Source organism: Hemitrygon akajei, chromosome 6 (genome assembly GCF_048418815.1).
Source record: "Hemitrygon akajei chromosome 6, sHemAka1.3, whole genome shotgun sequence".
NCBI lineage: Eukaryota > Metazoa > Chordata > Chondrichthyes > Myliobatiformes > Dasyatidae > Hemitrygon > Hemitrygon akajei.
In genome coordinates this window covers 149,715,418-149,731,367 of record NC_133129.1, presented here as the reverse complement: position 1 = coordinate 149,731,367, position 15,950 = coordinate 149,715,418, and the positions used below count along the sequence as shown (strand labels likewise).

The following is a 15,950-nucleotide window of genomic DNA, read 5'->3' as shown; positions in this document are numbered from 1 at the left end:
CTGGTTACAACAGGGTTTCTTCCCCCCCCCCCCCCCAACTTTCTTCTAAACTCTAGCAAGCACAGGCTCAGAGCTATCAAATATTCCTATATTTTAACCCTTTCATTCCTCAGATCATTCTCATGCACCTCCTCTGGACCCTTTCCAAAGCCAGCACATCTTTTCTTTGATATGAGGCCAAAAATTGCTCACAATTTTCCAAGTGCTGCCTGACCAATGCCTTATGAAGCCTTAGCATTACATCCTTGCTTTTGTATTCTAGTCCTTTCGAAATGAATGTTAACATAGCATTTGCCTTCCTTATCGCTGACTCAACCTGCAAGTTAACCTTTAGGAAGTCCTGCACGATGACTCCCAAGTCCCTCTGCATCTCTGAGTTTTAAATTTTCTCCCCATTTAGAAAATAGTTCACACCTTTATTCCTTCTAGTAAAGTACATGACCATGCACTTCCCTGCATTATATTCCATCTGCCACTTCTTTGTCCTTACCCCTATCTGTCTAGATACTTTTACTTACCGTAGATTCCGGACTACAGAGCGCACCTGATTAAAAGCCGCTGGCTCTAATTTTAGAAAGAAAATCAATTTTGTACTTGTACAGGCCGCACCGGATTTTAGGCCGCACCGGATTTTCGGCCGCACCGGATTTTCGGCCGCAGGTGTCCCACGTTGTAATATGAGATATTTACACAGAAAGATATTACACGTGAGGATTTTTTAACTTTTAATTAAATCCATATGGTAACATAAACAAATACATATTGCAAATGCTTTTTTTCGAACCGTGCCTGTAACGCGGCTACTTTTAAATATACGTTGCGTATACTTTTTTACTGAACAACATTCCAATATCTCCTAACGACTGGTAAAAAATATATATACTGCAGCCTACCAGGAAAAGTTGTTGATCGCCTTTAACTTAAAAGCAGTGTTTTGGCTCCGCCGCTTGCCCCCCGCCTTCCCGTTTATCGCAAACTGGCATTTTCCCACAAGACGCGGCGAAACCGGGTGTGACGTCATAGCATCCCGGGATGTAGTACAGAAAACAAATATAGTTAAAACAGTTCTAACTTTAACTAACAAATGAATTACTAAGCGAAAATATTATAAACTAAATAACTGCCATAAAGGCAGCAGAATGCTTTTCTTCGAGTGTTTTCCATGTTGATGAGGGTGAGTACAAATGACTGATTTACAATAATTTAATTGTGAAAGTGCGCTTGATTTATCGTACAATTTCATTGGACCTCTGTGAACTACTCATCAATTTTATTGGTCTACTGTTACGAGGCAAAATGTTTTTGGCGGCATGAAAAAAAAACATGCATTAGCCGCACCGTATTAAAGGCCGCAGTGTTCAAAGCTGTTCAAAATGTGGGAAAAAAGTAGCGGCTTATAATCCGACATCTACGGTATTTATTGAGTAACAGCACAGAATAGGTCATTCTGGCCCTTCAAGCCATGCCGCCCAGCAATTCCCCGATTTAACCCTAGCTTAATCGCGGGTTTATTTATAATGATCAATTAACCTACCAGTTGGTATGTCTTTGGATTGTGGGAGGAAACCAGAAAACATGGAGAAAACCCATGCAATCATGGGGAAACATACAAACTCCTTACAGGCTGCGGTGGATATTGAACCTGGGTCGCCTGTACTATAAGGCATTGTGCTAATCACGATGCTACTGTGCAACCCTACCTTGCAACACTACCTGTCTGTCCATCTGTCTTCAGATCATCTGCAAACTTATCCACAAAGCCATCAATTCCTTCATCGAAATCATTGACATACAAACAAGCAGACCCAGCAGCACACCATTAGTCACCAGCAACCAACCAGAATAGGCCATTTTTATTCCCACTCTTTGCCTCCTGCCACTTAGCCAATCTTCTATCCATGCTAGTATCTCTCCTGTAACACCATTGCTCTTGTTTTGTTAAACAGTTTCATGTGTGGTACCTTGTCTAAGGTAATCTGAAAAAACAAAATAAACAACTTCCATTGACTCCCTTTTGTCTATCCTACCTGTGATTTTATTAAAGAATTCCAAAAGATATATCAGGGAAGAGTTCCCCTTAAAGAAACCGTGCAGACTTTGGCCTATATTATCGAATGCCTCCAAGTACTCCAAAACTTCATCCTTAGTAATAGACCCCAACATTTTTCCAACCATTGAAGTCAAGCTAACTGGCCTATAATTTTCTTTTTTCTGCCTACCTCCCTTCTTAAGGAGTGGAGTGACATTTGCAATTTTTCAGTCTTCAGGAACCATTTCAAAATCTAGTTGTTTTCTATTGTTTTTTTTAAAACTTCCTGCTAGTTTTTTGCTTTATTATATGCCCTCTCTTTAGTTTTTCTATGCTGTCTTTGACTTCCCTTGTCAGCCACAGTTGCCTCATCCTCTCTTTGAAATATTCTGTATCTTTAGGATGTATCTTTCCTCTGCCTTACGAATTTCCCCCATAAACACCAGCCATTGCTTTTCTGCTGTCATCCCTGCTAGTCTCCCCTTTCAATTTATTTTGGCTAGCTTCTCTCTCATACCTCTGCAATTCCTTTTACTCTCAATCCCAATCCAGAATTACCTTTCCCCTAGAAGGCTCCACCACAAGCTGATCTAAAAATCCATCTCATAGCATCCTACAGATTCCCTCTCTTGCAATCCAGCACCAACTGGATTTTCCCAATCTAGATGTATATTGAAATCCCCCATGGTTATTACAACATTCCCATTTTTACATGCCTTTTCTACCTCCTGTTGTAATTTATATCCCTCATCCTGCCTACTGTTTGGATGCCTATATATTACTCTCATCAGGGTCTTTTTATCCCTGCATTTTCTTAACTCTACCCACAAGATTCTACTGTACATCTTTCAATCCTGTGCCATCTATTTCTAAGGATTGTATTTTATATTTTACCAATAGAGACACCCCACCTCCTCTACCTACCTGTCTGTCCTTTCGATACAATGTGTATCCTTTGATGTTAAGCTTCTAAGTGTAATCTTATTTCAACCATGATTCAGTCATGCCCACAACATCATACCTGCCAATCTCTAAATGCACCACAAGATCATATACCTTATTCTGTAAACTGCATGCATTCAAATATGACATTCTCAGTACTGTATTCATCACCGTTTTTTATTTCGGCCCCCTGTTACACTTACCTCATCCCACTGAGGTTCAGGTGTAACCCATATATTTTGTACAGGTTTTACCTTCCCCAGAAGAGTTCCTAATGATTTAGAAATCTGAAACCTGTCCCATGCAACAATTCATCAACCACACATTCATCTGCCAAACTATCCTCTTCTTACCCTCACTGGCATGTGGTGCAAACAGAAATCTAGAGATCCTGCTTTTCAGCTTACTATCTAACTCTCTGTATTCTCACTTCAAGATCTCCTCCCTTTTCCTACCTATGCCTTTGGTATCAATATGTATCACGACTTCCAGCTGTTCACCCTCCCCATTTAGAATACCATGGACTCGATCCAAGACGTTCCTGACCCTGGCACCTGGGGGGCAACATATTATTCGGCTGTCTCTTTCACGTCCAAAGAATCTGCTTTCTGCTCCTCTAGTTATAGAATTCCCTATCACTATTGCATTCCTCTTCACACCCCTTCGCTTCTGAGCCACAGAGCCAGACTCAATACCAGAGGTCTGGTCTCTGCAACTTTTCCTTGTTTGGCCATTCCCCCACCCTCCAAAGCAGTATACTTATTGTAATTATTGAGGGGACAGCCACAGGGATACTCTGTACTGGCTGCCTATTCCCTCTCCTGACAGTCACTCAGGTACCTGCTTCCTGCAGCTTAGGAGTGACTATCTCCCCGTAGCTCCTATCTATCACCTTCTCATTTTCCTGTATGAGCTGAGGTCGTTCAGCTGCAGTTTCTTAACATGCTCTCTAAGGAGCTGCACTTTGATGCACTTTGTGCAGATGTAGTTAGCAAGGAGACTGGAGTTTTCCCAGAGTTCCCACATCTGACACAAAGAACATTCCACTACCTCTGGATCCATTCTCAGCACACCTAGCAATGTACTAATAGAGAGAAGGAAAACGGACTGGAAACTTACTTTCTTACTTACTTACTTAGAACCTCTGCCTGTGCTTGCCCAACCTGGACCACTCTAACACTGGCCCACTTACATAATGGCCACTCAAATAATAGCTGGACTGCTTTCACCTCCCTTCTTTTTATTGGCCCCATGCTGATCTCCGCCTGCAGAAAGAAACCTGAAAGCTGCTAAGCTGTTTTCAAACTTTGCACTACATCACCAATGAATGACCTTTCATACTGATTTCAGTCTACTACTTCCACTTGCAGGGATAAGTGCCAGGAGGGAGATTAGTGGGAAGGGATGAATGGACAAGAGAATCACAGAGATAGCGATCTTTGCAAGATACGGAGAGTGGGTGGGAGGGGGTGGGTAAAGATGTGTTTGTGGTAGGATCGCATTGAAGGTGGCATAAGTTATAAAGAATGATCCGCTGGATGCAGAGGCTCATGGGGTGGTAGATAAGGAGAAGGGGAACCAATGAATAGTAAGGATACTGTGTGCTTCTGGAATATCAGCAGTCTCTGAAATGAAATGTGAATATTCAGCAAAGAAGGAAGCTAAAGAAAAACTGAATTGTTTCCACATGAACATCAAAAAACGATAATTAAAATGACTTACACGATTAGGTACATCTCTGCTATAAATTTCTTACTCTAAAAGAATACACTTAAGGATACATAACCTGATGGTGCAACAAGATATATAGAAACCCCATTTCCAGAAAAGTTGGGATATTTTCCAAAATGAAATAGAACCAAAAATCTGTGATATGTTAGTTCATGTGAACCTTTATTTAACTGACAAGAGTACAAAGAAAAGATTTTCAATAGTTTTACTGACCAACTTAATTGTATTTTGTAAATATACACAAATTTAGAATTTGATGGCTGCAACACACTCAACAAAAGTTGGGACAGAGGCATGTTTACCTTTGTGTTACATCACCTTTCCTTTTAATAACACTTTTTAATCGTTTTGGAACTGAGGATACTAATTGTAGTAGATTTGCAATTGGAAATTTTGTCCATTTTTGCTTGATATAAGACTTCAGCTGCTCAACAGTCCGTGGTCTCCGTTGTCTGATTCTCCTCTTCATGATGTGCCATACATTTTCAATAGGAGATAGATCTGGACTGGCAGCAGGCCAGTCAAGCACACGTACTCTGTGTCTACAAAGCCATGCTGTAGTAGCCCGTGCAGAATGTGGTCTGGCATTGTCCTGCTGAAATAAGCATGGACATCCCGGGAAGAGACGTCGCCTTGATGGCACCATGTGTCTCTCTAAAATCCTAATATACACCTCAGAGTCAATGGTACCTTCACATACATGCAACTCACCCATGCTGTGGGCACTGATGCACCCCCATACCATCACAGATGCTGGCTTTTGCACCTTTCACTGATAACAATCAGGATGGTCGTTTTCATCTTTGGCATGGAGAACTCTACGCCCGTTTTTTCCGAAAACTAGCTGAAATGTGGACTCATCTAACCACAGCACACGGTTTCACAGTCTTTCAGTCCATCTGAGATGAGCTCGGTCCCAGAGAACTCGCCGGCGTTTCTGCATAGAGTTGATGTATGGCTTCCTCCTTGCATAATACAATTTCAAGTTGCATTTCTGGATGCAGTGACGGACTGTGTTAAATGACAATGGTTTTCTGAAGTACTCCCGAGCCCAGGTGGCTATAGTTATCACAGTAGCATGACGGTTTCTTAGGCAGTGCCGCCTGAGGGCTCAAAGATCACTCGCATTCAACAGTGGTTTCTGACCTTACCCTTTACGCACTGAGATGTCTCTGAATTCTCTGAATCTTTTCACAATATTATGTACTGTATATGTTGAAAGACCTAAATTCTCTGCAATCTTGCATTGGGAAATGTTTCTTTTGAACTGACTAACAATTCTCTCACGAATTTTGGCACAAAGAGGTGAGCCACGACCCATCCTTGCTTGCAAAGACTGAGTCTTTGATGGATGCTACTTTTATACCCAGTCATGATACCTCACCTGCTACCAATTAGCCTGCTTAATGTGGAGTCTTCCAAACCGGTGTTACTTGAATATTCTGTGCACTTTTCAATCTTATTTTAACTCTGTCCCAACTTTTGTTGAGTGTGTTGCAGCCATCAAATTCTAAATTTGTGTATATTTACAAAATACAATTAAGTTGGTCAGTAAAGCTATTGAAAATCTTTTCTTTGTTCTCTTGTCAGTTAAATAAGGGTTCACGTGAATTAACATATCACAGATTTTTGTTTTTATTGCATTTTGGAAAAGATCCCAATTTTTCTGGAAATGGGGTTTGTAGTTTCATAGTAAATGTTGGAAATCCTCATGAAAGCTGGATAGTATCTTGTTAAAATCAGTGTTGCAACAGCAAGTAATTACAGAGTTTGCTGAATGCAATGATGATTCTCATTACTTGATATTGTTAATAATGTAAATCATAGATGTCAAAGTGCACCTTCTTTACAAGTCTTGTATCTCTTGTACCTGCATCAGCTTGTTAGCATTAGACTGGGGAAAAGATGTGTCGTGGGGTGGATTGGAGGGAATAATTTTTTGATGAGATTAGTATTTGCAAGAACTAACCAATATGACAATTTGAAAGTTGGGACTGGAAGCACTTAAAAACATGTTGATTGGAGAGTGAAACTGGAATGTTAGTGTCATTCATTATTTGTGGTACAAAAGTTGAGGCATATAAAGGAAATTGTGTAGGATCTAATTTACTGATGCTTACAATTATGGATGCATTTAATTAATGTTTGCATTGCACAAAATTATATGTATTAAATAAACTATCAAATGACATCTTTTAGAAACTTTCCAATTTTTAAAAGCATTGCATGAAGCATGTCTGGTTTGTTCTTTGTAAAGCATTTTATTTAAAATTTACGTTTAACTATCTGTTAAAGGAGTTGGGTATTCTTTGGTTAAAGGATTTGTTTGACAATTCTTATTATTAATAAAATCACTTTGGCATGGAAGCAAAATGGAAGGGATTTTAGTAATACGATCTTAGAACTTTAAAAAGATCTACTAACTTAATTTTGTGCCACAATGCTAATTGCTGTCCCAAATAGTTCAAAGTAAGCTTATTATCAAAGTGATTAATTTATGAGATTCATTTTCTTGCAGACACACAATAAAATCAATGCAAGACAGGACAGACAGACAACCAGAATGCAAATACACAAAAATCTAAGAATAATAATAATCCACCATATTACAGGATCCTGCAGCAGTGTAACATAATCTGATTACTTACACTGGCACAATCAAGTAGCAAATATCATTCATCAAAATCTTGATTTAAAATACCAACTCATAAATGAAATCACACCTTACTGTAAATACAAACCTGATCCAGTTTTAGAGTCAGAATACCACAAATTATATTATGACTAATCAGTTATTACAGATAGGACAATCCATAATAACCATCCAAATATAATAATATAGGATAAATAAGCAAGAACAACTTATTTAATAGATATAGAACATAGAATAGTACAGCACATTACAGGCCCTTCGGCCCACAATGTTGTGCCGACCCTCAAACCCTGCCTCCCATATAACCCCCCACCTTAAATTCCTCCATATACCTGTCTAGTAGTCTCTTAAAGTTCACTAGTGTATCTGCTTCCACCACTGACTCAGGCAGTGCATTCCACGCACCAACCACTCTCTGAGTGAAAAACCTTCCTCTAATATCTCCCTTCAACTTCCCTCCCCTTACCTTAAAGCCATGTCCTCTTGTACTGAGCAGTGGTGCCCTGGGGAAGAGGTGCTGGCTGTCCACTGTCTATTCCTCTTAATATCTTGTACACCTCTATCATTTCTCCTCTCATCCTCCTTCTCTCCAAAGAGTAAAGCCCTAGCTCCCTTAATCTCTGATCATAATCCATACTCTCTAAACCAGGCAGCATGCTGGTAAATCTCCTCTGTACCCTTTCCAATGCTTCCACATCCTTCCTATACTGAGGCGACCAGAACTGGACACAGTACTCCAAGTGTGGCCTAAGTAGAGTTTTATAGAGCTGCATCATTACATCGTGTCTCTTAAACTCTGTCCCTCGACTTATGAAAGCTAACAGCCCATAAGCTTTCTTAACTACCCTATCTACCTGTGAGGCAACTTTCAGGGATCTGTGGACATGTACCCCCAGATCCCTTTGCTCCTCCATACTACCAAGTATCCTGCCATTTACTTTGTACTCTGCCTTGGAGTTTGTCCTTCCAAAGTGTACCACCTCACACTTCTCTGGGTTGAACTCCATCTGCCACTTCTCAGACCACTTCTGCATCCTATCAATGTCTCTCTGCAATCTTCGACAATCCTCTACACTATCTACAACACCACCAACCTTTGTGTCATCTGCAAACTTGCCAACCCACCCTTCTACCCCACATCCAGGTCGTTAATAAAAATCACATAAAATAGAGGTCCCAGAACAGATCCTTGTGGGACATCACTGGTCACAACCCTCCAGTCTGAATGTACTCCCTCCACCACGACCCTCTGCCTTCTGCAGGCAAGCTAATCCTGAATCCACCTGGCCAAACTTCCCTGGATCCCATGCCTTCTGACTTTTTGAATAAGCCTACCGTGTGGAACCTTGTCAAATGCCTTACTAAAATCCATGTAGATCACATCCACTGTACTACCCTCATCTATATGCCTGGTCACCTCCTCAAAGAACTCTTTCAGGCTTGTTAGGCACGATCTGCCCTTCACAAAGCCATGCTGACTGTCCCTGATCAGACCATGATTCTCTAAATGCCCATAGATCCCATCTCTGAGAATCTTTTCCAACAGCTTTCCCACCACAGATGTAAGGCTCACTGGTCTATAATTACCTAGACTATCCCTACTACCTTTTTTGAACAAGGGGACAACATTCGCCTCCCTCCAATCCTCTGGTACCGTTCCCGTGGACAACGAGGACATAAAGATCCTAGCCAGAGGTTCAGCAATCTCTTCTCTTGCTCGTGGAGCAGCCTGGGGAATATTCCGTCAGGCCCCGCGGACTTATCCGCCTAATGTATTTTAACAACTCCAACACCTCCTCTCCCTTAATATCAACCTCACTCATATTGTCCTCACCGTCATCAAGTTCCCTCTCAGTGGTGAATACCGAAGAGAAGTATTCATTCAGGACCTCGCTCACTTCCACAGCCTCCAGGCACATCTTCCCACTTTTATCTCTAATCGGTCCTACCTTCACTCCTGTCATCCATTTGTTCTTCACATAATTGAAGAATGCCTTGGGGTTTTCCTTTACCCTACTCGCCAATCTGATCCCAAGGATCAGTCCCATCTGATCCTTGCTTCCTAAACCTCATGTATGCTGCCTTCTTCCACCTGACTAGATTTTCCACTTCACTTGTCACCCATAGTTCCTTCACTCTACCATTTTTTATTTTCTTCACCAGGACAAATTTATCCCTAACATCCTGCAAGAGATCCTTAAACATCGACCACATGTCCATAGTACATTTCCCTGCAAAAACATCATCCCAATTCACACCCGCAAGTTCTAGCCTTATAGCCTCATAATTTGCCCTTCCCCAATTAAAAATTTTCCTGTCCTCTGATTCTATCCTTTTCCATGATAATGCTAAAGGTCAGGGAGCGGTGATCACTGTCCCCCAAATGCTCACCCACTGACAGATCTGTGACCTGACTCGATTCGTTACCTAATACTAGGTCCAGTATGGCATTCCCCCTAGTCGGCCTGTCAACATACTGTGACAGGAATCCATCCTGGACACACTTAACAAACTCTGCCCCATCTAAACCCTTGGAACTAATCAAGTGCCAATCAATATTAGGGAAGTTAAAGTCGCCCATGATAACAACCCTGTTTTTGCACCTTTCCAAAATCTGCCTCCAAATCTGCTCCTCGGTATCTCTGCTGCTACCAGGGTGCCATTCCAAGCATACATATTTTACAAAAATCAGTAAGTGAAAAACATCAGAAATATGCTGAATTAAAAGAGGAAATTGAAAGACTTTGGAACACAAGCAATGAATACATTGTCCCAATAGTAATATCTCCAACTGGTGTCTTCCCAAAGGCACTACACAATAGCATTAAACAATTAAGGCTTCACAGTAATATTTACGTCAATCTTCAGAAATCCACAATACAAAACACCACTAGAATAGTCCGAAAGTTCCTAGCAATTGACAAATTAATGTACTTGGCTACCTCAAGTTTTAGCAGCTTGAGTTGAGAAAAAATAAACAATAGTAATATTTAATAAACAAATAACCCAATATTGAGAACATGAGACGAAGAGTCCTTGAAAGTGAGTCAGAGGTTGTGGGAACAGTTCAGTGATGTGGTGAGTGAAGTTGAGTGAAGTTATCCCTCTTGGTTCAAGAGTCTGATGGTTGAGGGATAATAACTGTACATAAAACTGGTAGTGTGGGTCCTGAGGCTTCCGTACCTCTTTCTTGGTGGCAGCAGTAAGAAGAGATCTTGGTCTGAATGGTTGGGGTCTTTGATGATGGATGCTACTTTCTTGCGACAGTGCTCCATGTAGATGTGGTCAATGGTGGGGAGGACTTTACCTGTGATGGACTGGGCCTTATCCATTACCTTTTGTAGGCTTTTCTGTTCAATAGTATTGGCATTTCCATACCATGATGCACCCGGTCAATACTCTCCAGCACACATCTATAGAAGTTTGTCAAAGTTTTAGATGACATGCCAAATCTTCACAAACTTCTAAGAAAGTAGAGGTGGTGCCATACTTTCTTTGTAATAGTCCTCATGTGCTGGGCCTAGGACAAGTCCTATGCTGTGATAACACTGATGAATTTGTGGTAAACTATGTATACCTGTCTGGACATGCCCCTCTGCTGACTGCTCCTGTGGCTCCTCCCATAGACCCCTGTATAAAGGTGATTGGAGGCACTGCTCCCTCCCTCAGTCTCCGAGACGCCGTGCTCCGTTTTGCTGCTAATAAAAGCCTATCTTTCACCTCCCGTCTCCGAGAGTTATTGATAGTGATTCAGAATTTAAAGTTGCTGACCCTCTTCACTTCCAATCCTCCTGACAAGTCCTGGTGTATGGACCTCCAATTTCCTCCTCCTGTAGTCAATAATCAGCTCCTTGGTCTTGCTGAGATTGAGTGAGAGGTTGTTGTGGCACCTCTTAACCAGATGTTCAATCTCCCTCCTATATTCTGATTCATCACTACCTTTGATTTGGCCAACAGTGGTGGTGTCATCAGCAAACTTAAATATATTATTGGAGCTGTGATTAGCCTCACAGTCATAAGTATAAAGCCAGTAAAGCAGAGGGCTCAGCACACAGCATTGTGGTGCATCTGTGCTGATGGAGATTGTGGAGGAGATGATGTTGCCAACCCAAACTGACTGGGTCTGCAAGTGAGGATTTCGAGTTTCCAATTGCACAAGGAAGTTAAAGTAGGGGTTAAGATCAAAATCTTCAGTGGCATAACATCATGGAAAGTTATATGCATACCTTCAATACTGATTTCCATTTAATAACTCATAAATCATTTCCACTGTTACATATTTGTGTTGTCTGATAAAAAAAGATGTAATGTTGGAATGAATATCTGCAACTTAAGGTAGGCCTGTATCACTGGCCACTTCCATGTTTTCATGTATAAAGGATCCATTCAAAGTTAGTGTCTAAATCAGCTTATGCTTATTATCTTGTTTTGCATGCTTGAAAAATTCAGTAATATATGAAAAATGATTTATCAAATGCTCAGGGCTTATCCTTTCTTCTAATAATTTGTAAACCTATCTGAATTTAATTTAAACATTTAGAGACCTGAGGTTTCACCTGAAGTTCTCTAAATATTTAACTTAGAAAATATAATCATTTTCAAACCATGACTTGTGACCCAGGGTGATAGTGAAATTTTAATCTCACTTTCTTTTAAAAAATATTTTATGATCAATTTTCACTTGTATGTTGGTTAATTTCAGCCTCCTGGGAGCAGCAAGGTTTCTCCAAAATTAAGCATGAAACGATCACCAATGCAAGATAAACGAGCATGGTCACCCACACATCTGATCCCATCAGTCAGGTCTGGTTCTATCGCTGGTAAGCCAGAGCTACGTAGATCCATAACCCCAACCAGTAATGGCTCTGGATATAAACATACAATTAAATCTTCTTTCAAAAACAAAAAGAGCACATAGAATAAAGAATTTAAACATCAAAACTACTAAACTTCAAAATGATGTTAATTGCAAATACTTCAGGAAGGAACGATGGATTACAAAATACAGAATGAATTTGGCTTTTTCTGTTCTGCTGACCGCTATGAATGGTGTTGGGCATAGCATTTGCTTTGTATGTTTCACACGATTTTATAAAAATTCCAAAAAAAAAGATTGAAACCAGGAAACTGTTCACTGTCTAACTTTCTTTAGGTGTATAGTGATTTCTTTGGGTATAGCCTATAGCTGGAAAACTCATAATTTATCTTGTTTAAAGAGACATCAGTATTGTTAAAATCAGAAATAGTTTATTTAAAATATTTGTCTTTATTCTGCCAAGTAGAGTCACTGTTACTGCTTATTTACTCTGTTGTTACCTGCAGAAAATCTAAAGGAGCTAATGTTTCCAGAAGAATTAGAGAATATTTTTCTGTATAGTTAGTTGACTAGGCATGAAGAAGTGTTTTTCTGGTCAATTATTTAGCATGCCCTACATTCACTCCAAATATTCAACCATTTTTAATCTTGGTTGAATTAATTGCAGTGTTATTTATCAGAAATGTAAGTTGAGAATTTGATCCCAACTTATTCAAATAAGGATAGAAATGTAATATATGTTAGATAAAGCAGTCTTTTATTTTCTCGAGTATTAATGTAAAGACAGACTTTTTGTGGGTAAATTTAATGCAAATGAATATATTTGTTCCTGAGCTGTACAAAGTACAAATTCTGTTTAATGAATATGATATGCATTGTAGCATGACATCATGCACCATGAATCCTGAGATGTGTTAATTTGTGCAAGTCCATCCAGCTATCTGGAGAAGGGTAATGATGCTTGATCTTGACTAATGTTTTGATGGCATATCCAGGGCTTTTAAAAGCAAATGAGAAAATAGATAATACAAAAGATGTGATTTTTCTTCTGTAATGTGATTCCAGTTATTTTATATGAGCTGGTTTAACTTTTAATCTTTTCTTTTTAAAGTATTCATATTAGAAACTTTCCCCCCAAGGTAATACTGTACCAGTTATAACTTTTACATTAAGCATAAGCATTTCCTTACATTATATTAACACTTAGCTAATATTTCATCACAACCCTGTAATAAAAGTGTCCAGCTCAGGTGTATCATAAAAATGTTAACAATAAAATAAATTGTCTTTCTATAACCTATATTCTGTGCAAATACTTAAGAATGTCTGTGCTGTCCGTGTTGCTGTGCTGAATTAGCTCCAGTTTTGAAAACCTCTTTGAAATCATTTCATAATATTGTGCCGTGACTTGTTGAGATTTTATTTGATGGAATTGTCATTGCAATCAAGGCTGAGTACATTGACCCAAATAAGAGTGTTTTATACTGCAACAATTGTGACATCTGCCCATCAAACTCCAATTTCTCCAATAAAGTGGTAGTTAACATTTGTAGTTGAGAACGTTAACTAGGTGAAAGACTGTAATGCTGAAAGTCACATAGAGGTTGAAAATAATTGACTCAAGGCTTTGGACATTTAAGGAAAGCATAAAAAAGAGATAGAGGAAATGTTACCCAACAGATTGGTAATTGATTCATGTAAAATAGTTTAAAGTATTAACTTATTTTCTCACCATTTCTATTGCTTTTCCTTTATCTATTCTACTAGTCACATCAACTAGTTACAAAATGAATTATTGAGAGCAAAGTATTGATATGTCATTTATTGTGAAATTAAAATTCTATTCTTAAAACAATTCTTAATTTTTATGAGAAAAAGAAATATGCAATATTACAAGTCTGTATGAATATTCTGATTTTAATGAAAATAATGATGTATTACATTTTCAAAGTTGACTTGTTTTGTTTTAGCAATTCATCATGTACTAACAGAATTTAGATGAAGATCTCTCTATATTTAATAAAGAAAACAGAAAATGTTGGAAATATTCAGCAGGACAGGCCTCATTTGCAGCAAGGAAATTGTATTGTAAATATGCAGTTTTATTTTTGCTTTTCATATGTGTATCCCCTATTCCAAGAGGTGCGATGGTATGCTTGGTATTAAATCATTTTGTCCTTAAAAATTTCCTGGACATTGTTCTCCTATACTGTATTTCAGCAATACCTTGTTTAGTTTTTTTCTTGTATTTGCTGGTTGGATGTACAACTTATCCAAATGCTTAATGAGTGTATTTTTTTAAGGCGAGCATAACAACAAAAGAAATGGGAACAGCAGTAGATTATCAAGTCTTTGAAGCTGCTCCACCATTCATCAATATAATGGTTGATCTTCCTTGTTATTTTCAGACATTATCCCTACATTCCTTAGTTACAATAAAACTACCAATCTCTGTTTCAAATGAGTGTAGTGGTTGAGTTTTCACGGTCATCCTGGATAGAGATTTCCAAAGATTCACTATATTCCGAGTGAAGACATTTCTCCTCAACCCAGTCCTAAATGGTCTTCTACTTGTTCTCAAATTGTGTTCCCAAGAGCCCTCATTGAGAGGCTGTCCTTTTTGCTCTGACCTGTCAAACCCTTATGCAAATTTTGATAAGAACTTCTTTCATATTGCTCAACTCTGAAGAATACAGTCACAGACTGCTGCACTCAGCCCGTACAGTAAAACTGCCATCCTTGGAACCACTCCAGTGAATCTCCACTGTACTTTGTCTATGACAGATACAGCCTTTCTAGGTAAGGAGACCTAAGTTGTACATTACTTCAATTGCAGACTCACTAAAACCTGACATAATTTCAGTAAAACTTAATTACATCTGTAATCAAAGCCCCTTGTGATAAGGACCAATATTTTATTTGTTCTTCTGATCCCCTGTTGTATCTGCATGCTGACTTTCAATGACTTGTGTACAAATACAATTAAGTCTTTTTGAAGACTAACACTGCCTAATCTCTTGCTGTTTAAGAAATACACTGATTTTTCTTATGTACATCAAAATAGATATCCTTGACTTTTTTTTCACATTACCTTCTATTTGTCATGTTCTTGCCCATTCACTTAGCTGTCTATGTCTCCATGAAGCCACTTCACATCTTCCTCTCTATCCATAATCCTACCAGGTTTAATAATCAAGGGCAAACTTGGAAATATGACAGTTGTACCCTCATCTAAATCATTCATGAAGATTGTAACTAGGAGAGGTGAAAGTACTGATACTCTGAGATTCTCATTAAGCACGGTTTGATATTCTGAGAAGGATCCATTTATTTCCATCGTTTACTTTCAATCGGTGTCAGTGGTTTACTCCCAATTCTGTGTGTTCTAATGTGCCGCATCTTCCAAAATTCCAAATACTCAACCTCCACCGGTTTCCCTTTATAGAGTTAGAGTGTGATACAGCACAGAGACAAGTCCTTTGGACCACCAGGTTCATGCCAACTATCAACTATCTCTTTGCACCAATTTTACATTAATCCCATTATATTCCCTTCACTTTTTCATAAACTCTCCCTGGATTCTGCCACTGCAAGAGGAATTTTACAGTGGCCTATTAACCAGTACTTCTTTGAAATGTGAGAGGAAACTGAAGCACCTTGAGGAGACCTGAAAGTTCACAGGGAAAATGTCCAAACTCCACATAGACAGCACCCATGGTCAGGCTCGAACCTGGGTATCTGGGTCTCTGGGTCTGTGAAGCAGCAACCATTTAAAGTCT

The 15,950-nt window shown here is 39.2% G+C and overlaps 1 protein-coding gene across 18 annotated transcripts in view; it reads left to right on the top strand.

Annotated features, from left to right (window-relative positions):
* stk33 (serine/threonine kinase 33) overlaps positions 1–14,348 on the top strand; it is a 205,315-nt gene extending 190,967 nt beyond the window's left edge. For all 18 annotated transcript variants that reach the window (XM_073049535.1, XM_073049533.1, XM_073049532.1 and 15 more), the window contains one exon: positions 12,058–14,348. In XM_073049535.1, coding sequence (XP_072905636.1) covers positions 12,058–12,273 — 216 coding nt within the window. In that variant the 3' untranslated portion in view covers positions 12,274–14,348. The remainder of the gene's footprint in view (positions 1–12,057) is intronic.
* The last annotated feature ends 1,602 nt before the right edge of the window (positions 14,349–15,950 follow it).